Source organism: Mirounga angustirostris, unplaced genomic scaffold (genome assembly GCF_029215605.1).
Source record: "Mirounga angustirostris isolate CCGP_5_RB_7025 unplaced genomic scaffold, mMirAng1.0.hap1 SCAF_10, whole genome shotgun sequence".
NCBI lineage: Eukaryota > Metazoa > Chordata > Mammalia > Carnivora > Phocidae > Mirounga > Mirounga angustirostris.
Window position 1 is genome coordinate 13,402,392 of NW_026991718.1, and position 26,120 is coordinate 13,428,511.

The window sequence follows — 26,120 nt, forward strand, 5'->3', positions numbered from 1 at the left end:
CTTAACGACTGAGCCACCCAGGGGCCCCTACAGTCAGTATCCTTTTATATAAATCTGCTCACAGCTAAGAGTATATCTTAAATTCCTGGGAGACCTTTTGCTAATCAGAAGATAACGTGCATTTAAAATTTTGACAGCTAGAGTCAAGGTCACATTTAAATGAAATATGATCAGTTATAATGTTCCTCCTCCAGAGAGAGAAATTGCATAAATTCCTTCAATAGCAATCCATTCCGGTATACAATTTGAATCACAAATAAAAGGAAAGCAAAACTGTCAACAAGAATGTCCCTCTCAAACTTTCTACTTCTGAGTTTTATGCGTTCTGATGTTTAAGACTGTAAAAGTCTTATTTCCTTTCATAATAATGACTTAGAAAATACATGTGTCCCCACTCTTTGTCCAGAATTAACTGCAACTTTTTACATTAACAGAGAGAAAACCTTATCTTTGAATCAATGCCACAATGCAGCATTCAACCAGTGGGGCTTCTTATGTGAAATAGACTACCTAATGCTTTATACTTTGCATTTAAATCTGTGTATTTTTCTTTGTAAAGTGACATGTCAACAAATATTGGTGCAGTTCTTCATAAAAAAATGAATGCACAAAATAATACAGTGGCCCTGGCCACATTATAAAATTAAGAATCAGAAAAGTGCAGAGAAAATAACAACAGTCCAGCATTTGTTTTCTTTGCAGCCATGTACAATTTGAGAAAATTTGTTTTTGCTGTGGAATCTGTTAAAGGAACAGACAACACAGTACTTTTTTTTTTTTTTTTAAGATTTTTATTTATTTATTTGAGAGAGAGAGAATGAGAGACAGAGAGCATGAGAGGGAGGAGGGTCAGAGGGAGAAGCAGACTCCCTGCCGAGCAGGGAGCCCGATGCGGGACTCGATCCAGGGACTCCAGGATCATGACCTGAGCCGAAGGCAGTCGCTTAACCAACTGAGCCACCCAGGCGCCCAACACAGTACTTTTTATTTAGAATGGCTTTACACTGGTTTTACATTTTGCATTGTGATAGCCTTTTGTAGTATTTTTTTGTATCCTACCTGTGTTTTCTGGAATGAATTAAGGTCATTATTCAGAGGATGCTAATCTGGATTATGTTTGTAAAGTGAGACTGAATCTTCATTGCAAATACTCTGTAATACTCTCATCAAATAATAACAAAATAAGAGAAAAACAGAAATAGGTGTTAAATAAGGAAAAACTAGACTATAGAAAATACCAAAGCAGGTTAGAATAGCAGAGTTTAAGTCGATTTTGTTTTTAAAATGTCTTGTACACTGAAGAATTTGTTTAACATCAGTTTTCTTTGAGTAGTGGCACTATGGGTGATTTAAATGTTTTTGTTCTTTCAAAAGATTTTTTATTTTATTTTTCCACAATAAACATGTGTGACTTCGCAATTTGAAAAGCCAGTGCTTTTTTTAAAAAGATAATTCCATATGCCTCCAACTCCATTTTATGTCCCCCCCCCCAATTTTCCATTGACCTCCTAGTGTTTTTGCCTTAGTTTACTTGTTTGCATGCTTCTTTGCTTTTGTTTTCTTGTTTTTCCTGATTATGATAGAAGACTAGTCCTATTCTTGCTTTAGGTATGTAAATCAAGGAGTGAATTCTCAAGAAGACAAGTATGATTTGCAGCATCCCTGGTACCCATCTCTGCATTTGTTATCTCTTGTTAACAACTGGAACAAAGCCAATTACTACCATTTTTTTCCTTTTATTTTCTAAATTTCATGCAATATTAATGTCACCATGTGAGAAATATTATTCTTAACCACTGCTAAAGAGAACATAGACAAGAAGAGAGAACGAGGAGGGATAAGACCATGGACATTTGGGTTCCATTAAATTTAAAAATAACTTTATTTTTCAGTACTACAAAGAAGCCCATATTTGGTGTGGAGTGGATTTTAAGGACAAATTTAGCATGGTACAATTTGCAAATAACTTTTATTTTTTATGTATTTATTTAAAAAATTTTTTATTTCCCCCCGAGGGGGGTGCACCATTCCTGGAAGTACTGCAATACCAGGTCGATGCTTGGAGTGGACGGAGCAAGCTCCTATTCCATCTCCTAATTCCAAAAATCCATTCAATGTATTGTCCTCAGATAGAGGATATATCAGATATTAAACTGATAAGAACAGATACTATCCTTGATCTTAGCCAAAAGGCCAAGAAGCGATTGCAGATAACTTCTAATCCGTTAGTTGCATCAGTATTTTTGTAGCTAGTAGGGCAATTACTACCACTGTTAATGTTTCAGATGTTCTTGACTCATTCCAAAAAGCTGACTAATGAAGGAAAAAAGGAGAATTCTCTGTTTTTGAATTATCCTAAACAAACATACTGTATTGTTTGGATTCCTGCTCTGAGCTTCTGTGTCTCTTAACAGTCGTATGACATGTGTTTCAAAGCACAGCAAGTAATCACCAGAATGGGTGTGAATGACTTGTGGCAAATTCTGGAGCCTGTTAAGCAGCCCCTCCACTTGCATAATCTTCGTGGGAAAACCATTGCCGTTGATCTGAGTCTCTGGGTATGTGAAGCACAGACAGTCAAAAAAATGATTGGAACAGTCATGAAGCCCCACCTCAGGTACAGTAAATGTTCTTAGGATATAAATGTATGATTGCATAAGCAGGTAGTTTTGTTTCCACTTTGTTTCTTTGTTATTGTTGCTGTACATTTTGGGATTTTAAAATGTATTAACACGTCAGTCTCTGCCATCTCTAAATCGATGGTTCACACATTTGAGCTTCAGACTCACAGACCTAGCTGCCTACTTCCCATATCCACTAGGATGCTTTGGTGACTAGAAGCCAGAAATTTGGGAGCCATTCTCTGACCCCTCCTTACATCCAGTCTATCAGGAAGTCTTGCCTGTTAATACTTTCAGAATATTCCTTGTGTTCAGAAACTTCTGTCAGTGTCCAGGGGCAGGACCTCAGTGTGTGACACCATCATCTCTCATCTGTACTGAAGTGACATCTTTCATGAGTTTTCCTCCCTCAGCTCCTGGCCTCCTCCTCTAAACCATTTTCCATGTAGCACTGAGAACCATCATAAATCTCTCCTGCTTAAAAAATTCAGTGGTTTCTCAGTTCACTTAAAATATGAATACATAAAATGTGATTGCATGTAACATTTTTGGTATTAGTCTGATGTTCTTGCCATTATGTCATATTGCTATGTTGACTTTTGCTATCAGTATATGATTATTAACGGATTACTGATTTTTATATTTAAGGAACTTATTTTTTCGTATCTCCTATTTAACACTAATGGATGTAAAACTGGTGTTCGTTATGGAAGGGGAGCCCCCAAAGCTGAAAGCTGATGTCATAAGCAGGAGGAATCAGATTCGGTATGGGCCTTCGAGAAAAACATGGTCTCAGAAAACAGGGAGATCACATTTTAAATCAGTTTTAAAAGAGGTGAGTGTTTAGATATGATTCAGTAATTCTGATTTGAGTTAGAAAATACATTGTACTCTGATAAAGGTTGTTATATCATCATCTTTAATACTCACTAAGCTTACTGTAACTAGAAGGCCAGTGTGGTTAGAGAAGAGTGTTTATATTCCGTAGTAAAACTGACCCAAGTTCAAGCCTGGCTCTGGCATATAGAAATTCTGAAATGTTGAGCAAGATTTTTAAATTATATCTGCCTCACTTCCTACCCTGTGAAATGAGGATAGTAACACTTCGCAGTGATGTGGTGAAAATTTGAAAAAAAAATCAACATATACAATATCTAAAACAACTACTACATAGTAGGGAGTTGATACGTGTTACCTCTTTTTTTTTTTTTTTTTAAGATTTTATTTAGTTATTTGACAGAGAGAGACACAGCGAGAGAGGGAACACAAGCAGGGGAAGTGGGAGAGGGAGAAGCAGGCTTCCCGCTGAGCAGGGAGCCCGATGCAGCGCTCCATCCCAGGATCCTGGGATCATGACCTGAGGTGAAGGCAGACGCTGAACCAACTGAGCCACCCAGGCACCCCCGTTTTTCTTTTTAATTGTGGTTAAAATTTTCATTCCTTTGAAAAGATACTACATAAAATAATAATCATTTTTCTCTTGAAATTTTATTTTCTATTTGTAATGTGATTTTAAAAAATACTTTTCAATTAGTGATTTTCTACCATGACTGTCAGTAGTTGAAGAAAATATCTGTACTGGATTTTAATTATTTCTTACATAGTCTATTCCTGGAAATATCTATGGTCCACATACTCAGGCCATGAAATACCTAGTATAAAGCAACAAGATGTCCATCTCTTCTTGAGAAAATTGCTCCATTTCTATTTCTTTATTGCAGTAATTGTGATGTTCCAAGCATTTTGTGTCAATGTTCAGTGTTTCCTGAATGAATAAAAAATTCATTTTCATATATCTGTACCCTTAGTTACTAGGCCCTACTTCCTGCTAACTCACTGCCGTCTTTTAGGTATAAGCATGAAACACAGATTAGTTTTCCTCTAATACCACCCCATGTGACAGACTTAGGGTAGGGAAATTTACAACCAGCCTCATCACAAATTCAGTGCTGGTTTTTGAAGAGTTGGAATGACAAATAATGCAGGAATCTGAAATAACTTCCAAACTCTTTTGTTTATTATGAAAGGATATTTCTTTCTTTTTTTTTTTAAGATTTTATTTGAGAGGAAAGAGAGAGAGCACAAACGGGGAGGGGCAGAGGGAGAGGGAAAAGCAGACTCGATGCTGAGCGGGGAGCTGGACATGGGGCTTGATCCCAAGAACCCCCAGATCATGGCCTGAATTGAAGGCAGACACTTAACCAGCTGAGCCACCTGGGTGCCCCTGGAAGGATATTTCTTATCTAGAGGAAGGCAGAAGTAACATCTGTAACAAAACTATCTCCCTAAAGTCACCCAGCCAGAGTCCTGAAAAGTACCTTTTTTTTTCCGACATAGTACTTGTCTTTTTGAACCCTGTCCACCTTGGGCAACATCTGGCAGAGGTTTTTATTATGTAATATAGCATGCAAGCAATCAGTTAAAGCAAAAGATGATATTTATAGCATCAGTTTCTAGAAACTACAGGTAAAAAGCCTCTTTTCTTCACTGTACCCAGTATTTCTCATTGTAGAGTGCATGAGCAACAAGAAAGAATGCCCTAGGCTATAAGGCTAGACTACAAGCTGTTCATCTGGGTTCAACTCATAACACAAAGGAAACTCACAGAGGATTATTTATAAATCAGCACATTGGCAGAAACAGCCTGCACAGATATTTGACTTCTAGGAGTAAATCAACAACTGGTCCCTATGTGGTTTTGCACAACATGAGAGTTTCATTGTACGGACATGATAGAGGGAAAGAAGATAACTATAAGGTCTCAAGTAAAATCTGATAATAGTATCTTCTTGGAAGAGCTCATATTAAGTTGACCATCATGTGAGAAGAATTTTTGGAGATTTGCAGATGTAAATCTTAATGTGATTATTAATCATTTAAAAATATTTCTTTTAAATCTTGAGATAACATTGAACAAAACAGTGAAAATTGAATATTTAATGCTTTTTCTAAAAATGTAATTTTTTTGAAGATTTTATTTATTTATTAGAGAGAGAATGAGCAGGAGGGGGGGACAGAGGGAGACGGAAAAGCAGACTCTCCGCTGAGCAGGGAGCCCAACTTGGGGCTCAATCCCAGGACCCTGCAATCATGACCTGAGCCGAGGGCAAATGCTTAAACAACTGAGCCTCCCAGGCGCCCCTAAAATGTAATTTTTAAATTAATTTTTAACTGAATGTGGATTGCTTTTTATTTATTTTTTATTTATTTATTTATTTATTTATTTATTTATTTATTTATTTATTTATTAAAGATTATTTATTTGACAGAGAGAGAGAGGACAAGTAGGCAGAGCAGCAGGCAGAGGGAGAGGGAGAAGCAGGCTTCCCGCCCAGCAGGGAGCCCGATGGGGGCTCGATCCCAGGACACTGGGATCATGACCTGAGCCAAAGGCAGACGCTTAACCGACTGAGCCACCCGGGCGCCCCTGAATGTGGATTGCTTTTTTAATTGACATTATTTTTTTAAGCTTTCATTATAGAAAATTTTAAGTCAATATAAAAGTAACCCATCATCAATCTTAAACAGTTATCAGCTCTTGGTCAATCTTGTTTTATCTGTGTCTCCACTCACTCCCTACTCCCATGTCATTCTGAAGCAAATCCCACACATAATATTGCCTCAGTCTCGATATTTCAATATCTTTGTCTAAAAGATAAAGACTCTTAAAAAATAAATAAGAACATAACCACAGTACATTTCTTATTGTCACACCTAAAGTTTAGCATTCTTTAATGCCCTAAAGTATTCAGTGTTCAAATTTCCATTTGTTCCTTAGGTATCACAATTTGTTAAAATACCTAAATAGTATAGTAATAGTAATACAGATGTCAGTTAAACACTGAAAAACATAGCAATAAAATAATGTTCTTAGATTTCTTGCACCTATGTTTTCTTTTCAGTGCCTTGATATGCTGGAATGCTTAGGCATTCCCTGGGTCCAAGCTGCTGGGGAAGCTGAAGCCATGTGTGCTTATCTTAACACCAGTGGTTATGTAGATGGCTGTCTCACCAATGATGGGGATGTTTTCCTCTATGGCGCCCAGACTGTTTATAGGAATTTCACTATGAATACCAAGGTACTTTTCTTTCTCTTTTTCAGCATTTGTTTCACAGAGTACCTTTTTAAAAGGGATTGTTAAATAATTAAATGAAACAATATGTGTAAAATACTTACCATAATGCCTGGCACATAGCAGTTGCTAAATGAAATGAAATGTTGTTACAAATATTGACACACAGTTCATTTTCTCTGAAATGTGGATTTCCCTCTTAAGGGCTTGATTTGTTTCACATGATTTAATCCTAAATCAGTTTCAATAATATATTATAAAAATACATATGAAATGTCTTGCTTTGACCCAGAATTTCCATTTTTAGTAATTTATCCTCAAAAACACCTCTAAATATGCAAGAAGAGGTGTACAAGGATGTTAATTGCAGCATTGTTGGTAATTACAAAAATGTGGCAAACAACCCCGAAGAGAGAGGGCATGCGCACATGAGCATGGGGAAGGGCTGAGCCCAGAGCCTGACACTGGGCTTGATCCCAGGACCCTGAGATCATGGCCTGAGCTGAAATCAAGAGTCAGACACTTAACTGACTGAGCCACCCAGGCGCCCCTCAAATGCCAATTTCTAGGGAATGGTTAAACGCTGCTATGGTTCTCAGTTAGAGAGGTATTCAGGGGAAATTTTGGTTGTAACTATTCCAGGTTGGGCAAGGGAAATTACAGACATTTGATAGGTTGGAGCCAGGAAAGCTAAACCTCTTGCCAGATGATTCTGTTATTTCTCTGAAAATGCTAATAGTGTCCCTATTGAGAAACATTGCCTCATAGTCCATTATATGTAATAGCAAGCAGTCATTAAAGTGATAGTATTGGGGCGCCTGGGTCGTTAAGCAGCTGACTTTCGATCCCAGCTCAGGTCTTGATCTTTAAAAACATTTTAAAGATTAAAAAAATAAATAAAAAGATATGTATTGTTGATATTAAAGATGTATTAGTGAGCAAAAAATGTTACAAAATAGTACTTTTGTATAATTATAAATATAGCTAATAATAAATATCTGTGTATATGTGTCAGAGTAATTTTTGAAAGAATATGCATGAGAGGGAGGCAAACCATAAGAGACACTAAACTCTAGGAAACAAACTGAGGGTTGCTGGAGGGAAGGTTGGGGGGAAGGGATAGTTGGGTGATGGGCATTAAGGAGGGCACTTGATGTGATGAACACTGTGTGTTATATGCAACTGAGGAATCACTAAATTCTACCTCTGAACTAATAATAAAAAGAATATGCACTACATTATTAATAATAGTTTAATAATTAACTTTAGATATTGCAATTACAGGGAATGTTTTACTTTTTATAATACTTTACAGTGTCTAATTTTATAAAGGTGAAAATCTTTTATAGACGTCAAAAAATAATAAAGAGGAAAATTTTGACTATTATAGTTTATTTTTTTAAGCCAGTTTTTGAAACTATGACTTTATTTCCAGATATTGAAGTGTTAGATTCTGTGAAGATTCTGGTGATCAGGATAATTTTTTCCTATTTTAACTTTTAGGAATAATTAAACATTTAGAGATAAATTCTTTTTTGTAATGTTTAATGTATAAATGTTTACTTTTTTGAGGATTAAACTAAATCTGTACTTTCTTCTAGGATCCACATGTTGATTGTTATACAATGTCATCCATCAAGAGTAAACTAGGTTTGGATAGAGATGCTCTGGTTGGACTAGCCGTACTACTTGGCTGTGATTATCTTCCGAAGGTATGCTTAGATTGTTGTATTTACTTATTAGTCATAGTGTGTCTTTTTTGATACCTTACATGCTGCATAAATATAAAAACAATATGGCTATCTGATTAAGAACCTAATTTAAAGTATAATTTTAGGCATAATAAACAATTTAGTGACAAAAATAATCAGCATTTCAAGTGACATTAAAAAACTGGCTCATTGTGACACTGAATGTGATAAACGAGAATCGAATAATAACTAGGCCCACAGCTTGAATATCAGTAAACCATTAGTCTAGACTAAGAGATTCACATTCGAGTTTTACTACCGTTTAAAAAAAAATACAGGAATTACTCTTTTCTTGTGTCATGCCAATATTAATTTCTATCACTGTTTTGTCTGTTTTTTGGTTTTCAATCTTCCTTGCAGCTTTCCAACTGTGCACATGCTCAATATTATTACTGTTACTAGGCAACATGATTATTGTGGTAAGCCATTCATCCTTCCTTGCGTCTTAGCATTGCACTGAGTTTTGTTCATGAAAACATTTTATTTAAGATGCACAGTACAGTACTCTGTAACAAATAGGTATACTAATAGGTGAGTGATAAATTAAGAATTAAAGGAGAATCCCATTCTTAAATATATTTAAAAATATGGAATGCCTTGAATTGTAGTTCTTACTATGTAGTCCCATCATTAGGTCCCTACTGATCATCTCTGTATTCTTACTAAATCCTTCATTATCCTATGTATTCTGTCCCCAAGAGAAGTCTAACAAAGGATGACATCTCTATTTTTTTTCTTTTTTTTTTTTTTAAGATTTTATTTATTTATTTGACAGAGAGAGACACAGCGAGAGAGGGAACACAAGCAGGGGGAGGGGGAGAGGGAGAAGCAGGCTTCCCGCGGAGCAGGGAGCCCGATATGGGGCTCCATCCCAGGACCCTGAGATCATGACCTGAGCCAAAGGCAGACGCTTAACGACTGAGCCACCCAGACGCCCCTCTATTTTTTTTCACCAGAGCTTAGGAGAGAGGAAAAAATAGCAGGATAGTAAAATTATTAACCATCATTTCTAACTCAGGTCATCAGTGACCAGAGAGAGAAATCACTTTTTTTAGTTAGTAGGAAAAGGAAGCAGGAGGAGGGAAACTTTTAAATAACACAAAAGTAATTATTTTATTATAATTCTCATTCTGAAATAGAAGATTCTTTTTTTTTTTTTTTTTTTTTTTAAAGATTTTATTTATTTATTCATGAGAGAGAGAGAGAGAGGCAGAGCGAGAAGCAGGCTCCCAAGGAGCAGGGAGCCCGATGCGGGACTCGATCCCAGGACCCTGAGATCATGACCTGAGCCGAAGGCAGACGCTTAACCATCTGAGCCACCCAGGCGCCCTGAAATAGAAGATTCTTATTTCCCATATGTAATTATATCATGATTAAAGTCTAGAAACAGTCGAATGTTGAACGTAAGAAAAAATTTGCAAAATTAAACTCACAGAAACCAATTTTAGCTACAGTGGTGTTACATTATGTAATAACCTTAGCTATTTTGACATTTTCTATCCTTTGTAACAAAACTGGTATCTGTTTATTTTGTTCTACTTGAAGATTTTTACCACTTATGAACTAACATGATTTACCTTCAAGAAACTTAACATGTAGCTAAATGCTAATATAAGAAGGGTGACATACAAAATATCTAGCAATGGGTATGCCAAAGACACAGGCTGTAGCCATGAAACAGACTTCTGGGGACCACTGTTAGGAGAGGTGCTACCCTTTTACTAGCTGATCCTGAGCGTAAGGGGGCTGGAAAGGGGATTCAGGCTGGAGGGAGACCCCTTTGCCAGCATACACTTAGGATGCTTGTGCAGTGACCATTTACTAATCAGTTTGGAAATATTTTAACACTGGCATGTCTATCCCAGTGCATATTGGCTAAATAGCAGTCCTGCTTATAAGGGTAGATTCATAAACTTTTATAGGAACTGGAAGACTCAAACCAGAAATTGTCATGCAAATATACATTTATTAACATTTTTTTTGTGTTGGCAACTTAATACTTGTTTTAATTTTTCTTAAGCTATTAATTTCAAGAGTTAACTTGGAACTCTCCTTTGTTCTCTTTTGATTGTCTGGGTCTTTAAAGATTAAATGTTCATCTAACTAAATGAACATGCTTTTTCTGATTACAAATATAACCTGAAGTTAAGTCAAATTAAAAGACTATCAGAATAATTAACATAAAAAGCGAAAGCCCTCTAAAGTTCTGTTCCTCCCTCCCTTAAAATAAACACTGTCAGTGGTTTAGTACATAATCCTGTGACTTTTTGGTTTGCATAGATTAACAATGTGTAGTAATTTTACTTACAAATCTAGATCGCAGGGTGGGCGATTTTTATTTTTTTCTTACATGTGGCAAGGTATCTTGCACATCTTTTCCTATCATTATATAGTTACCTTATTCTGTCAGCTGCACAACCTCCCATTGAATGGACATGTCATCCTTTATTTCTCCATTCCCCAGTGATTAACATTTCCGTTTCTTTTCCACTTTCTGAAAGGGAGTCCCTGGAGTTGGCAAAGAGCAAGCATTAAAACTTATACGGACTTTGAAAGGGCAAAGTTTACTTCAAAGGTAACTAAAAATTACTCTTTTCTTGTGACATTAGACATTTATTCTTGTTGAACTGAATAGCGACTATTACAAAAAGTATTATATTATGCTTTCCAAAAAAGAATTTTTTATTTTTATTTTTATTTTTTTGGAGCAGGGGAGAGGGAGAGAATCTCAAGCAGACTCCCCACTGAGTGCAGAGATGGACCTGGGGCTCCATCTCACAACCCTGAGATCATGACCTGAGCCAAAATCAAGAGTCAGAGGTTTAACCAACTAAGCCACCCAGGAACCCCCAAAAATAAAATCTTTAAAATAAATAATAAAATGATAACTGGTTTTTGTTTACTCTGAGACTTTCCAAAGAAAAGATAAGAATATACGCCCTAAGCCATACTGTATGTTTTTCATTATTAGGTCACTACAAACAGAAGTAGTACGATGCGAAATGTGTTTATTTATAACCGTGTGCTTTTACCATAGGCTATTTTAGACTGTTTTACCACTAAGTAAAGATAAACATAACCATAAAATAATTTTATATTTAAAGTTATTTTTGATATAAAATATTTTGATATCATATTTATTCTCTATAAGTGAAATGCCTGATATATTGCAAATATTTAATAACATGTAACACTTGATCACAATTTTTACTTGAGTGCCCTTTGTTCTATAGCCACATATTTAGTAATATATTAATTCTAATTAATTTAGACTGTACAATTTGAGGATTCAAAATAGTTAAGGTACAGAATATATGGAAGTTTACCAACTGTGCTATTTAGTTTCGAAAGCATGTGAAGTATATTTACTTAATGAAAGCAATGGCTTATGTTAATGTTAATTATGAATTAATATTAATGGTGATGAAGTATGGAGTGAATAAGAAGAAGCTCCTTCAGCTATAAAGCTACTGATAGATCTAAGACTTCAATGAATTAAGGAGGGTACATGCTGTGATGAGCACTGGGTGTTATACGCAACCAATGAATCACTGAACACTACATCAAAAACTATTAATATACTATACAGTGGCTAACTGAACATTAAAAAAAAAAACAACAACAACAAAAAATAAGACTTCATTGAATCTGTTACTGGTATCAATGATACTGTGCCAAAGCAGGAAAAAAAGGTATACATTGGCATGGAATCATTTGGGAATTGTGAAGAATAATATAAAGAGTGATATAAAGAATAAAAAGAAGGTATGGCACTAACTACAAATCATCCTTATTGACAGTTTCAGCAAATATGTGCTTTTGGCAACATTTTATGAAATGTTTGTCTCAACATTTGAAAAGAATAAAATTACCTTTCTTATTATCATTATGTATCATTCTAATTTTAATTTAGACTGACTTTCCCCCCTCTTTTTCTTCCCCACAATTAAAGTTCTATTTATTTATCCAGCATCTATTAATGCTATTTTTAGCAAGCTCATACTTGGTCTTTGTAGTAAATGAATCAGAAATTCCAAAAGCCAAATAATAACTCTTAGTACCAGACACTGCACAATGAACTAAAGAGATAATTTAGTTTTTTATTAGACCTTTAACTTCTGTAAGTAGAGGAACATAATTCAGAGCACTTGTGTTTTATGAGGAATACTTAACTATCCCCTTGGTGGCTTTATGTTGCCTAGAACTTTAGCCAAAAATAAAATTAACTTTTATTTAGTAGAAATCTTAGCAGATACACATTTTCCTTAAAATCAGTCATTAAACAGGCGATGTTTTGCAGTTTACATAAGAGATTAAGAAAATGATAATTTCAGATGATCTAGATTTTTTAAACAGTTTTTACTCAGAAACTTAATGCTCTATTTAGTTTTATACTTTACCCTTCACCCCTATTCCTGATACAGGAAAATGTCCATATACATGATTCGATTTGTTTTATACTCACACATAGAAAAGAGATCAAAAAGATACATACAAGTCGTTCTCCCTGCATATTGCTGCCCAACTCAAGATTCTCTAAAAAAATACCCCAAACTGAATGAATATATGAATATACACATATGAGTACACGAGTATGAGTACATATTCTTTTTCTCTTCTCCTTCTCCCTCCTTTCTGCTGCCTCCTCCCTTGTCTTCCATTCCTCTGTCTTCCTTCTTTTTTCCTCTGTGACTGTCTGATTCTCTCTCCCCCCTGTTGCAATTCTGTTGTCCTTGGGGCCACATTTTTAAATTGAGGTACATAGATTAACGGTTTTCCCAGGCTGGGCCAGTGACTTTATCTACCATCAAAGAAAAAACAAGTGGGCAGGTAAGGAAGGAAACAGAATAGCCTGACATTTGAGAGCATGGCATTTTGGTGACCTTGTTTTTTTGTGTGTCGTTTTCCTTTTAACATCGTTTTTTTTTTTACAGGTTTACTCAGTGGAATGAAGAATCATGCTCTGATCCACAACCACTAGCTATTAAAAAACTGGCCCATTGTTCTGTGTGTTCCCATCCAGGTAAGCCGACATAGGGAATGATATCTCTAGAACATTAGTGTCTGATACCCACATTGTCATCCTTTTCTTATAATACCTGTTAGTTACATCCCTATCTTCCTCAGTAGATTGAAAATCCTCAGTGTCAGGAGTTGTGTCCATATACATAGTAGGCACTCAATAATTGTTAATTGAATGAAATAATGTGATGTAAATGATAAATATAGGATAAGTGCATTTCAAACTATGATACCAAATTACATAGATGTTAAAATTATGTTTTCAATATAGAAATCCATTTAAACAAAAAAATGTATCATACTGCTAAGTCTTAGGGGGAAATCGGACTAAAACCATTTGTTTTTATTTGCATAAAGATAGTGACTTTAATTTCTAATACATGTTCATTATTATTGAAAATAACTTGGTTCCTCTTCATTAATCTTGGTAAAAAAAAAAGATGCCATTAGTGTGTATTGGATCAAAAACACCTTTCACTCCCAAGAGAGAGTAGGAGATCTTATTAGCTCATTTTTTAAAAGAAATTCTTGGGGGGCGCCTGGGTGGCTCAGTTGGTTAAGCGACTGCCTTCAGCTCAGGTCATGATCCTGGAGTCCCTGGATCGAGTCCCGCATCGGGCTCCCTGCTCGGTAGGGAGTCTGCTTCTCCCTCTGACCCTCCTCCCTCTCATGCTCTCTGTCTCTCATTCTCTCTGTCTCAAAAAAATAAATAAAAATCTTTAAAAAAAAAGAAATTCTTGGGGCTGTTGGGTGGCTTAGATGGTTAAGCGTCTGGCTTTGGCTCAGGTCATGATCTCAGGGTCCTGGGGTTGAGCCCTGCGTCAGGCTCCCCGCCCAGGGGGAGTCTGCTTCTCCCTCTCCCTCCCCCTTCCCTCCCCTCAGCTCATGCTCTCTCTCTCTCAAATAAATAAATAAGAACTTTAATAATAATAAAAGCAATTATTTGTCTCAATATGTGTTCATAAGCACTGTCAAATTATAGATGAAATAATGGAAGAAATAAATGTTTTTATAGGATTCTTTTAAATTCAATTCTGTAGTTTTTTGATACTTTATAAATGATAGTTTTAGTCCCTATCAATTATATGTGCTCTTCTGTATTCTCAAAACAATGTTAAAGGTGGCCATGCTTTCCTTCAAAAGGGAACTAGGTCCCCACACCTGTGCCATAATCCTAATGCGTTCATGATCCAAGCATAGTTTAAAAGTAGCTGTGCAGGTTACTGAGGGCTAGACACTAGCAGAGGTAATTAACTGTTATATTCTTTTTTTTTTTTTTAAAGATTTTATTTATTTATTTGAGAGAGAGAGAATGAGAGAGAGAGAGAGCACATGAGAGGGGGGAGGGTCAGAGGGAGAAGCAGGCTCCCCGCTGAGCAGGGAGCCCGATGCGGGACTCGATCCAGGGACTCCAGGATCATGACCTGAGCCCAAGGCAGTCGCTTAACCAACTGAGCCACCCAGGCGCCCTAACTGTTGTATTCTTTTAATAGTCTCATTAAAGAAAGCCTTTCATGAATTAGTCTGTTAAATAATCTTTTTTTTTTAAGATTTTATTTATTTATTTATTTGAGAGAGGCAGGGCGTAGCACAGAAGGAGAGTGAGAGGGAGAATCAGACTCCCTGCTGAGCAGAAAACCCAATGTGGGGCTCCGTCCCAGGACCCTGGGATCATGACCTGAGCCAAAGGCAGATGCTTAACCGATGAGCCACACAGGCACTCCATAAATAATCTTTTTTAGTTTTTTACTTTTTTTAAAGATTTTATTTATTTATTTGACAGAGAGATAGCGAGACCAGGAACACAAGCAGAGGGTGTGGGAGAGGGAGAAGTAGGCTTCTCGTGGAGCAGGGAGCCCATGCGGAGCTCGATCCCAGGACCCTGGGATTATGACCTGAGCCTAAGGCAGATACGTAACGACTGAGCCACCCAGGCACCCCATAAATAATCTTTTTTAAAGCTAGTAATTATATCCTACTTCTCTTGCATGTAGCTACCAAATAAACCACAAAGTTTTCTATTGTTGATTACTGTAAAATTATCATTTCTAGTTACAAATTAATGGTTTCAGATAGAAGAATAATCTATAGAAATAACAAAAAAAATAGTGTCGCGGAGGAGTAATAGCTCAGGATCTACTTTGTCTTAAAAATTATAATAATATGCATCATTCTATTCAACCTAAATGTATTGGAACCTTTCTCTATACTAAGAACTTTGCTAGACAGTATTCATTTTTAAAAATTTGGATAAGGACAAAAAAAAAAAAAATAAAGATGTAGAAGGTAAATCTAAAAAGCGGTGAAAATCATACTTCTTTGTGTTTCCATAAAGGTTCACCTAAGGATCATGTACGTAATGGATGCAAATTCTGTAAAACTAATCAATATTGTGAACCACATGATTATGAATACTGTTGTCCTTGTGAGTGGCACCGTACAGAGCATGATAGACAACTGAGTGCAGTAGAGAACAGCATTAAAAAGTAAGTTCTTTTTTTTAACTCCTTTTTTTCTGTTCTGACCTATTTATATATCTCTACTTGGATTATTTCCACATAACTTTCCCCCATGTCTAGACTAGTAATATTTCACAAAATCTGTTTTTTTTTAATTTGGTTCAAATATTAGGCTATATCAGAAGATGGTGATATAATAGTTATTCAAAGAGAAGCTTGATGACTGGGATATTATCCAAGGGCATTTTTCATTAAATGAGCAGAGATTAGGTGAAATGAATTGGGTCTGTCTAAAACTGCCTGATTATATTAACAACATGTATATAATTTATTTTCAGAAAAGCTTGCAGTTGTGAGGGATTCCCATTCCATAAGGTAATAACTAATAATTCAAATGTATGTCTTATTTCAGAAGTTCTTTTAAAAAGCTGAAGTCTGAATTTCTATTTTATTTTCTCTTGCTAGGTTATTCAAGAATTCCTTTCGAACAAGGATAAATTGGTGAAGGTAATCAGGTACCAAAGACCTGATTTATTATTGTTTCAGGTATCGGAAAATAAATACTTACTTTATGCTATGTAGTTGGGTACTAGGAAGATAAGAAGGGATAATGACTTTGGTTTGAGAGGAGATTTAAAACAGCTTTGATTGCACGTGTATTTTTCAGCATTTATTTCTAATCTTCATTTCTTTGCCACATAGGAACCATGCTTTGCAGACCACAAGACACACAATAATTAATGCTCTTCTTTAGAAGATACCTTGTACATACCATGTACAGATTCACTGTATTCAGGAAGATATTGGGGGTGGGGCGTAATACCCAGAGAATGTGAGGATTAAGTATGTTGTTATAAAAGGCAGTGTAGTTTACAAGGGCAATGGAATTTTTTTTTTTTTTTTTTTTTTTTAGTATAGTTGACACATGAGGTTACATTAGTCTCAGGTGTACAACTTAGTGATTTGACTAGTTTATACATTATGCTATGTTCACCAGAGGGCATTGGAATTTTTAATCAGTGACCTAACTCTAAATTTGGACAGTCTGTCACTTACTATGTGATCTTGTATATGTGTTATCCTAAAAATAGAAATAATATTACTTATTTCATGAGGTCACTATGAAGATTAAATGAGATTATTTATAATAACCCCTAATATAGTGGCTAGGGAAACAGAGCAGTTCAATAAATTGTAAGTACTTGTTGCCTATCCCTACTAACAACAGTAATACTAATGCAACCAACATTTATTGAAAATTAAAATTTGCTATCATATTAACACATTACATGTAACCTCACTTAATCTTTATAATCTCTCAGTTGGGTTATATTTTATGATGGAAATCCTGAGGCTAAAAGAGATTAAGTAATTTACCTAACATCTCGGAAATACCATACTGGGGTTCAAACTGACAACCCTCACACTTAATCCTTATGCAACATTGCCTCCTTAGGAGGCTCATTGTTCTTTCTGGGAATATTCTTACTGGTACTACTTTAACTAATGTTAATCCTGAAAGAAAAAATGATATTATCTGAGAGTGCTGTTTGTTCCAAGAGATAACAAAATCTTGTTTTATTTGTTTTATATTTACAGAGATTTACTCTTGAAAAAATGGAATGGCCCAATCACTATGCATGTGAGAAATTGCTAGTGCTTTTGACCCACTATGACATGATAGAAAGAAAGCTTGGTAGAAGGAACTCTAATCAACTACAGCCAATTCGGTAAATGAAGAATTGTACAGAGAAGTCTCTGTGTTTCCATTTGAGTATCTTATGATCTATATAATAATCTTATTAATACCTTTAATAATCTTAATACCTTTGGTAGTGGGATATATAGCTCTTTGTTATATAAAAATGGAGTAAAGGTCTAGTAGGAAATATTAAAAGTTTATTCAGAGTTTATAGTCAAGATAACAGTAAGTTCATGCCTTCGCACACTTTTCTGCTTCAAACAAGTAGTAATAACAGATTATTAAAAGAAATAAATATAAAATGATATAGCCAAGCTTAACCATAGAACTATTTCAATGAACCAGAAAGGGAACAAAAATGTAAAGTGAATGGAGGGACAGAAACTGAGAATTGGTAAAATTTAGCAAAGGGAATATGAGTATTCATTGTGCTATTCTTGCAACTTTTCTAAAGGTTTAAAAATTTTCAAACTAAAAGCTTGGGAGGAAATATCAAAGAAAAATGATAGACTACAAAGGAATGACAGTCTGATAGCATACATCTTTCATGACAGTAATGCTGGAGTAACATTTCAAAGCTTTGAGTAAAAATGATTGGCAACCTACATATCATTAAAGCCTTATTTACTGGTTGGTGAATAAATCACAGATTCTCATTGAAAGCACTATAAAAGGAGGTACCTAAGCAAGAAGAAGAATGAACCCAGTGGGATGATGTGGATAACAAAAAACAGTGGTCAATCAATAAAGAGAAATCAACAAAATATATTTAGCTAATTTAATAAACTAACTGGAAAAATATGTATATAAATAGCTGCATAATGCTTGATGATTAATATACAATGATGATAATAAATGAAAACTTCCAGCGTATGCATGTAAACCATTAAGGGTAACCACTAAAACACCAGAAATGCAATCTCTATCTTTGAAGCCAATACATAAAATAGGAAAGTAAGACTGTCAAACTAAAAGAATACAGGAAGGAGGAAGGGGGAAGTAGCAAAGAAAAAGTTGGGTAACAGAAAACACAGAATAAATTGTATAAATGAGTCCAGCAAGATCAGTGATCACAATAAATGTAAGCGGATTAAACTCATCAATTAAAAGGCATTATATTGGATGAATAAACAAAATTCAACAATATTCTGCTATTTATAGGGCATGTGCAGAATAAAACTACACAAAATTTGAAAATAAAGAGATTTAAAAGACTACCACAGAAATATTTACCAAAGTGATGTAGCAAAATTAACAGAAACAAAATAGACTTTAGAAGAAAAATCATTATTATGGAAGAAAGGAACGTTGAATAATAACGAAATCTACTGATAGGATATTACAATCATCAACTCTATGCACCTAACAATAAAATTATCTTTTGAATAAACTAGTCAAAGGAATAATTACGCCAATTCTTCATAGTATTTTTAGAATATTATAAGAATAGAACAAAAGCCAATGGAAATTGAATAATTCAATCTACAAATTGAAAATTTCAAAATAACTCCTGCAATTAGACCTCATTAGAAGAATTTGTTTTTCAGAATCCTTAAAACCCGGATCAGAAATGGAATTCATTGCTTTGAAATAGAATGGGAAAAGCCTGGTATGTATTCACTCTAAGCCAAATTTGTAACATTTAACCATATATAGGTTTAGCAAATATGGTATACATATATAAAACATGTATATACATATATATAAAACATACATATATAAAACAAAGAAGAGACATCTCACATGCACTGAGGATTGATTTCATAGTTTACCTGTGCTATTTGAATAAGTTTTGACTAATAGTAAATATTAAAAACTTTAAGTAATTTTATCTTAATATCATAAGTTGATATTTCTATAGTAATTAATATTTAAGAATATAATACAGAAATAGTTTTGATATTTCTGAAGAAAATGCTGCTGCAAACAGTCTTGTCATTGGATTTCACTGTGTAGTTGGGTCTAAAGAAATCAGGTTGCTGCGTAGGACCTGAGGTACTCTTCCTCTCCTTTCTTTACTCTGTTAAGTTTTTTTTTTTTTTTAAGATTTTATTTATTTATTTGACAGAGAGAGACACAGCGAGAGAGGGAACACAAGCAGGGAGAGTGGGAGAGGGAGAAGCAGGCGCCCCGTGGAGCAGGGAGCCCAATGCAGGGCTCGATCCCAGGACCCTGGAATCATGACCTGAGCCGAAGGCAGACGCTTAGCGACTGAGCCACCCAGGTGCCCCTACTCTGTTTAGTTTTCATGAGAATTTATAGTTGTCAAATTACTCTTGTTTTGCTATAGACAAAAATGCAGTGAACTCCGAATTAGCTCCCAAACTGAAGGCAAGGAAAGCACAGATCATTTAAAATGGAAAGTAATCCCAAATTCATTTCTATCTGGCTTTGAAATTAGATTGTGTGATTATATGTGAATGAATGAGGCAGTAGATTTGTCAAAGAAAGTTTAAGTTGTAGGTAATTTTGAAGAATGAAATTGTAAGGAATTAGATAAACCATGCTAAGCAATACTAGGAAAATAGAAAGCTGAAGAACGTTGAGGACTGTTTAGCAACAGTTCCACCAACTGTAGTATATTTTCAGGAAAGAAAATCACATTAACCCAGTTTGGCAGCACATCTCTGTTCAGAACTGAGCATTGTCAGGGGCGCCTGGGTGGCTCAGTCCATTAAGTGTCTGCCTTCGGCTCAGGTCATGATCCCAGGGGTCCTGGGATCGAGCCCCACGTCGGCCTCCCTGCTCAGCAGGGAGCCTGCTTCTCTCGCTCCCTCTGCTGCTACATCTGTTTGTGCTTTCTCTCTCTCTCTGTCAAATAAATAAATAAAATCTTAAAAAAAAAAAAACAACTGAGCATTGTCCTTTGTGGGTGCTATTTTTTAAAGGAGAAAATGTACTCCTAGCCAGTTTAAGAAACACTGTAAGTTCATCTGTTTCCATTGTTTGTACTTTAAACTCATCAACTAATATTTTCATTATAGGGTAGCTTCTCATGTGATTTTCCCTCATGTAGGATAAACATAAGGATCTAGTCTATTTGTATGTTATATTGTAAATTTACATGCAAGCATTCTCATTTTCATTTAGTAGCTGCTTGTGAGTCCAGTGAGCCTGGGTGTACCCTCAATTCTGTTCTTTTCAGGAGCCATCACTAAAGAAAGTTAATGTTGGGAGTTTTACTATTCCCATTCTTTATCTGGAATTTTAACACTTATTATAGTAAATTAAAAGCAACCAACCTTATCTAAGCAATGTTTTCTATCCTGTAGGTACCATCTTTAGAGCAAGAGAATTTAAATTTTTCATTTTGAAAGGAATCTTTTTCCAGGTCTTGCCAGGCAGAAGAAAATCAGTTCTGTACTAGTATCAACAGATATTAAAACAGAGATGTTGTAAAGCAAGAACTGTGATGAATTATCAATTTGCACATGATTTCGTTTACCTGGCAAACTTACCAGGTAAGTTTCTTACCTAGGAAAATTGAAATTTACAAATATGCAATTAAGGCTGTGTCTACTTTTAATCTTTTAGAACATTATGCTCTGGAAGATAAACATGGAGAACTGGTTCTACAAACAATAGAAGAAGAATCATTGTTTGAAGCCGCTTATCCTGAGATTGTTGCTGTTTATCAAAAACAAAACTTAGAACTGAAAGGGAAGAAACAAAAAAGTAAGTATCACATTTGATAGCTATTTATGCCACACACAAATGTTATAGAAGACTTACCTATTCTATTTGAATCTATCTTGTCTGAATTTTGCTGAAAGTTCTGTAAAATCAAGAGTTAGGATTGTACTCTTGCTTCTTTGTCTTGATACACTTCTTTTTTAAAGCCACGAGTAAACCATTCTGCTCTGTGTCTGCTAACTTAACCAAGTGTTAATAGTAATTGTACTATTACTTTTTGAGCAACTAGTATGCATAACATGTTTTGGATTATAAACACATTTTCTTTATTTCCTAGAACTTGATGAGGAAAACAAATTCAATTATAACATTGTTTCCAAAAGAAAATATTTTATAATATTTTATTAAGAATTACGTTGTTATGATTATTTATAACAGTTTCCAGGAATGCACTGAGACAAAAAAGACAAAAATAATAATTACTTATGCAGAAGATTTCTGATCTGAACTCTTTAGTTTATTTGCTTACTTAAGTTAAGGAAAATAAGATAGATTTTAAGAGTATTGTATTTTTTTTTTCTTTTTAGGCATGAAAATTAAGTCTAAAGAAAGCAATTGGCTAGAATCAGATAATACGAAGAGTTTCCAGTCACAGATGACTTTAAACCCCACATGTGAAGTCTTTTCTAAGCAAAATTCCAAGTTACATTTGGAAATTACCCCTGATCGTGCATTACCCCAGAAATCTATTTCTGCATCATTGAATAGCTTAATTTTACCTGAAGATACTCTCTTTTTGAATACACAAGAGCACTTGGTGTCTTCTCCAAGACCTTTGGCTATGCAGCAAGTTACAGCTGTCAGTAAGTCTCTAATTCCAGAATCTAGTCAACCTAGTACCTCATCCCATAACATATCAGCGATTGCTGATCTACAATTAAGCACCATTGACTGGGAAGATACTTCTTTTAGTAATTCTCCAGCTATTCCAAGGAACACTTCCTCTCATGGTTTAAAATCAGAACTTGAAACAGCCATCCCTGAAAATTTTAAACATTTCCCAGAAGAATTATCATGTGAATCAGAATGGTGCACCACAAACATTAATAAAGTGTTGGATCAGGATCTTCAAAAGACTAATCCTGAAGAGCATCTACTTTCTGGCATTACTCATTTACATCTTCAGGATTTGCCTTTAAAGGAACGAATACATATAAAATCATCATATCCTCAGGATAATGCACAGCCAAATGTTGACCTGAAAACTTTATCCCTACTTACCATAAAAGAATCTTGTATTACTAACAGTGGTTCTGATTGTCCATCACATCTCTCAAATGATCTTCTAGGTATTCATTTGCAAAATGAATCTAGAAAATCTAAAGTTCTAAAAGGAGACCAGCTATTTCGAGAAAACTATAAAATGAATACTTCTAAATCTTATTCTGTCAACAATCCAATAGTAAAGACCTCCAGTGTTAGAGCTGGACCACCAAATACTGCTTTAGATCATAGTAGAAAAGTGGATGTGCAAACCACTCAGAGAAGTGTAATGAAGAAGAGCGTTTGCCTTGACAGACATTCCTCTGATGAAGAAAGTGTCCCAGTGTTTGAGAAAGCTAAAAACACAACTCAGAAAATGAAGCATAGTTCTCAGAAGCGTAACCCAGCCCAATTCGAGAAAGATGATGCCAACAAGTTGAATAACCCTAAAATATATATGAAAGAAACTGAACAGTGTGTCCAGGCTTATAAAACAGCTGGAAATGAAGAATACTGTTTCCCAGATGCAGCTAAAGGTTCTCTGAGTTTTCTACAGCGTCATAAATACAAAGGTGACTCTGGTACTTCTTTGGATAGTCCTCTTCCTTTATGTCAAAGATTAAAACTAAGGTTCCAAAACTCTTGAAATGGAATTAAAAATATTTAAGTGTAACTTAGTATTTTAGTACCATCAGCACTAGCAGAGGCAGAATCTCTACATTTGGCATAAAAATGTAATGTGGTTCTGTGTATCATGAGACACTTTCCATTTTAATTAAAATTGTAATAAAAAATGTCTAAAACTTTGGTTTTAAAAGATGATCCTTGTGGTTAAAACTTAAAGTATATTTTAAAAAACATACTTTTGACATTGTTTATATCTTTATTGATTTTAAAGTTTTAAAATATTAGTACATTACTAGAGTAAATGCTTCATCCATTTGCTCACTTTTGTCCATTTCTTCCACAACCTCTGAAGTTTTCATCTATATTTCAGTTTGTTCCCATGAGGATAACTCTTTGTAATTACCTACACTCCCTCAGTGTCTTCTGTTTTGCCTTTTCTGAGAGTTTTATTTTCTCTCAATATGAAGATACATTTAGTGTGCTTTTCCAGTGTTGGTAACCTTATTCTCTTTGTGAGGGGCAAAAATGAAAAGGAGGAAGATGCTCAATATAATTAGTAAAAATTACGGTTGTAATGGCTGAAAAAACTGAGGAAAGCTACTTCTTACATAACCCCAGGAGTTCACAGTTATGCCAAATGGAAAAAGATTTGCAAAATAGAATGTATAATGAGAAAAGACTTAGAAATTTGCTCAGGATCACACAACTAACTAATAATGGTGTGGGAACCAGATTTCTTGCCTCCTAATTTATTGGCTTTTCTTTTTTTAATAGCACTTTTTTCTTTCCTTTTTAAAAATGATTTTGCACTATATTGACTCCAGTAACTCTAAATATTAAATTGTGCATTAACTTAACATTCAAAAAGTCTAGCAGTAACCGGATGGGAAAATAAAAAGTAAAGCTGTTGCTATTTGCAGATGACAAGATCTTTATATACAAAATTCTAACAAACCCACTAGAAACTATTAGAACTAATAAATGAGTTCAGCAAGGTTGCAGGACAGAAGATCAATATACAAACATCAATTATATTTCTATACATCTGCAGTGAGTAATACTAAATGAACTTAAGAAAATTCTGTTTACAATAGCATCAAAAAGGATAAAATACTTTGGAATGAATTTAACAAAAGAAGTGCAAAATATACACTCTGAAAACTACAAAATATCGTTGAAAGAAAGAAAACCTAAATAAATGGAAAGACATCCCATGTTCATGGATCAGACAACTTGATATTAAGATATTTCCCAAACTAGTTTATAGAGTCAAGGCTGTCTCCATCAATTTCAGCTGATTTCTTTGCACAAATGGACAAGCTGATTCTAAAATCCATATGGAAATTTAAGGGACACAGAATAGGCAAAACAATCTTTAAAAAAAAAATGGAAGGACTTGCCTCTCCTGATTCTGATTTCAAAACTTACTATAAGGTTTCAGTAATGAAGAATGTGTTAGAGCGGCATCAATGTAGACATACAGATCAATGGGATAGAATTGAGGGTCCAGATATATGCTCTAACATTTATGTTCAATTGATTTTCAACCGGAGTACCAACACAACTCAATGGGGAAACAGTATTCTTTCAGCAAATTCTACTGGCATTACAGGATATCCATATGCAAAAGTATGAATTTTGAGCACTACCTTGTACAATATGCAGAATTAACTCAAACTGGATCAAAGATCTGGTTGCAAACTATAAACTCTTAGAAGAAAACATGGACATAAATCTTTGTGAATTTGGATTAAGCAAGAATTTCTTAGATAAGACACCGAAAGTTTAGCTTGTACTTCATCAAAACCAACAACTTTTGTGTTTCAGAGGATACTATCAAAATGAAGAGAAAATCATAAAAGAGTAAAAAATATTTTCAAATTGTGAATGTGATAAAGGACTTGTGACTAGAGACACATGTCTAAAAAGCTCTTACAACTCAATAATAAAAAGACAAATTAAAAAATAAAATATCTGAGTAAACATTTCTCCAGAGAAGATGTACAAATGGCCAATAAGCACATGAAAAAACTCAAATTCATTATTTATCAGAAAAATACAAATCAAAATCACAATGAGATACCACTTTACACCCAATAGGACAGCCAGACAGAATCATAAAGACAAGTGTTGGTGAGGGTGTGGAGAAACTTACATTCCTACCAGAAATAACCTACTGGTAGGAATGTAAAATGGGGCAGCCATTTTGGGAAAAGTCAGGTGATTCCTCAAATGGTTAAACATAGTTACCATATGATCCAGCAGATCCACTGCCAAAAATATACCCAAGAGAAATGAAGATATATATCCACCCAAAAACTTTTAATTACACAAATATCCATAGCTCAAAAGTGGAAACAATCCAAATGTCTATCAAGTGATGAATGAATAAGCAAAATGTGGTATATCAATACAATGGAATATTGGCAATAAAAAGAAAAGGCAGTACTGATACCTGTTACAATACGATGAACCTTGAAAGCATGCTAAGTGAGAGGCCAGTTGGAAAAGATTACATATATGATTCAATTTATGTAAAAAGTTCCAAATAAGTAAATCTATATAGAAGCAGAAAGTAGACTCACTGTTATCAAGGACTATGGGAGTTGGGGCAGAGGAGGGGAGGTTAAGGAGGGAGAAGGGAAAATAACTGCTAATGGGATGTTTTTTGGGAGGAGTGGGTGGATAAGGAAAATGTTCTCAAGTTGATTGTGATGATGGTTGCAAAACTCCAATTTACTAAAAGCATTAAATTGTGCAATTTAAATAGATAAATTCTATGGTATGTGAATTATATCACAATAAAACTTTTAAAAACAAGAAGAAATTATAGAGAATTTTACCCATCCAAACTCCTTAGTATCTAAAATGTTTATACTCCAACCTCCTCCCACATATGCACTGCCATTATTATTTTATTGTTTTATAGAAAACAAGTCCAGAGTAGTGAAGAGATTTTTCCCAAGATT

General features: G+C 34.8%; 2 protein-coding genes and 1 non-coding gene across 8 annotated transcripts in view; 1 reads left to right on the forward strand and 2 right to left on the reverse strand.

Moving 5' to 3' along the window:
• The window catches only part of SMC6 (structural maintenance of chromosomes 6), a 90,268-nt gene extending 79,347 nt beyond the window's left edge, over positions 1-10,921 (reverse strand). Inside the window, exon 1 of the mRNA XM_045884128.3 lies at positions 10,843-10,921. The gene's annotated coding sequence lies outside the window, so the exon portion shown is untranslated. The remainder of the gene's footprint in view (positions 1-10,842) is intronic.
• Positions 1-23,661, forward strand: part of GEN1 (GEN1 Holliday junction 5' flap endonuclease) — a 28,938-nt gene extending 5,277 nt beyond the window's left edge. For 3 of the 6 annotated variants that reach the window (XM_064571904.1, XM_045884131.3, XM_054509607.2), the window contains 13 exons: positions 2,437-2,617; positions 3,270-3,456; positions 6,524-6,700; positions 8,296-8,406; positions 10,947-11,020; positions 13,380-13,468; positions 15,803-15,953; positions 16,265-16,301; positions 16,392-16,472; positions 17,526-17,656; positions 19,176-19,237; positions 21,163-21,303; positions 21,849-23,661. In XM_064571904.1, coding sequence (XP_064427974.1) covers positions 2,457-2,617; positions 3,270-3,456; positions 6,524-6,700; positions 8,296-8,406; positions 10,947-11,020; positions 13,380-13,468; positions 15,803-15,953; positions 16,265-16,301; positions 16,392-16,472; positions 17,526-17,656; positions 19,176-19,237; positions 21,163-21,303; positions 21,849-23,170 — 2,724 coding nt within the window. In that variant the 5' untranslated portion in view covers positions 2,437-2,456 and the 3' untranslated portion in view covers positions 23,171-23,661. Of the gene's footprint in view, positions 1-2,414; positions 2,618-3,269; positions 3,457-6,523; positions 6,701-8,295; positions 8,407-10,946; positions 11,021-13,379; positions 13,469-15,802; positions 15,954-16,264; positions 16,302-16,391; positions 16,473-17,525; positions 17,657-19,175; positions 19,238-21,162; positions 21,304-21,848 lie in introns of all 6 variants that reach the window. The other 3 variants (XM_064571903.1, XM_045884133.3, XM_045884132.3) reach the window with 2 other exon arrangements.
• LOC123852237 (U2 spliceosomal RNA) lies at positions 2,015-2,205 on the reverse strand. The gene has a single exon (XR_006792843.1). It is a non-coding gene; the product is annotated as a U2 spliceosomal RNA (small nuclear RNA).
• Positions 23,662-26,120: the final 2,459 nt, after the last annotated feature.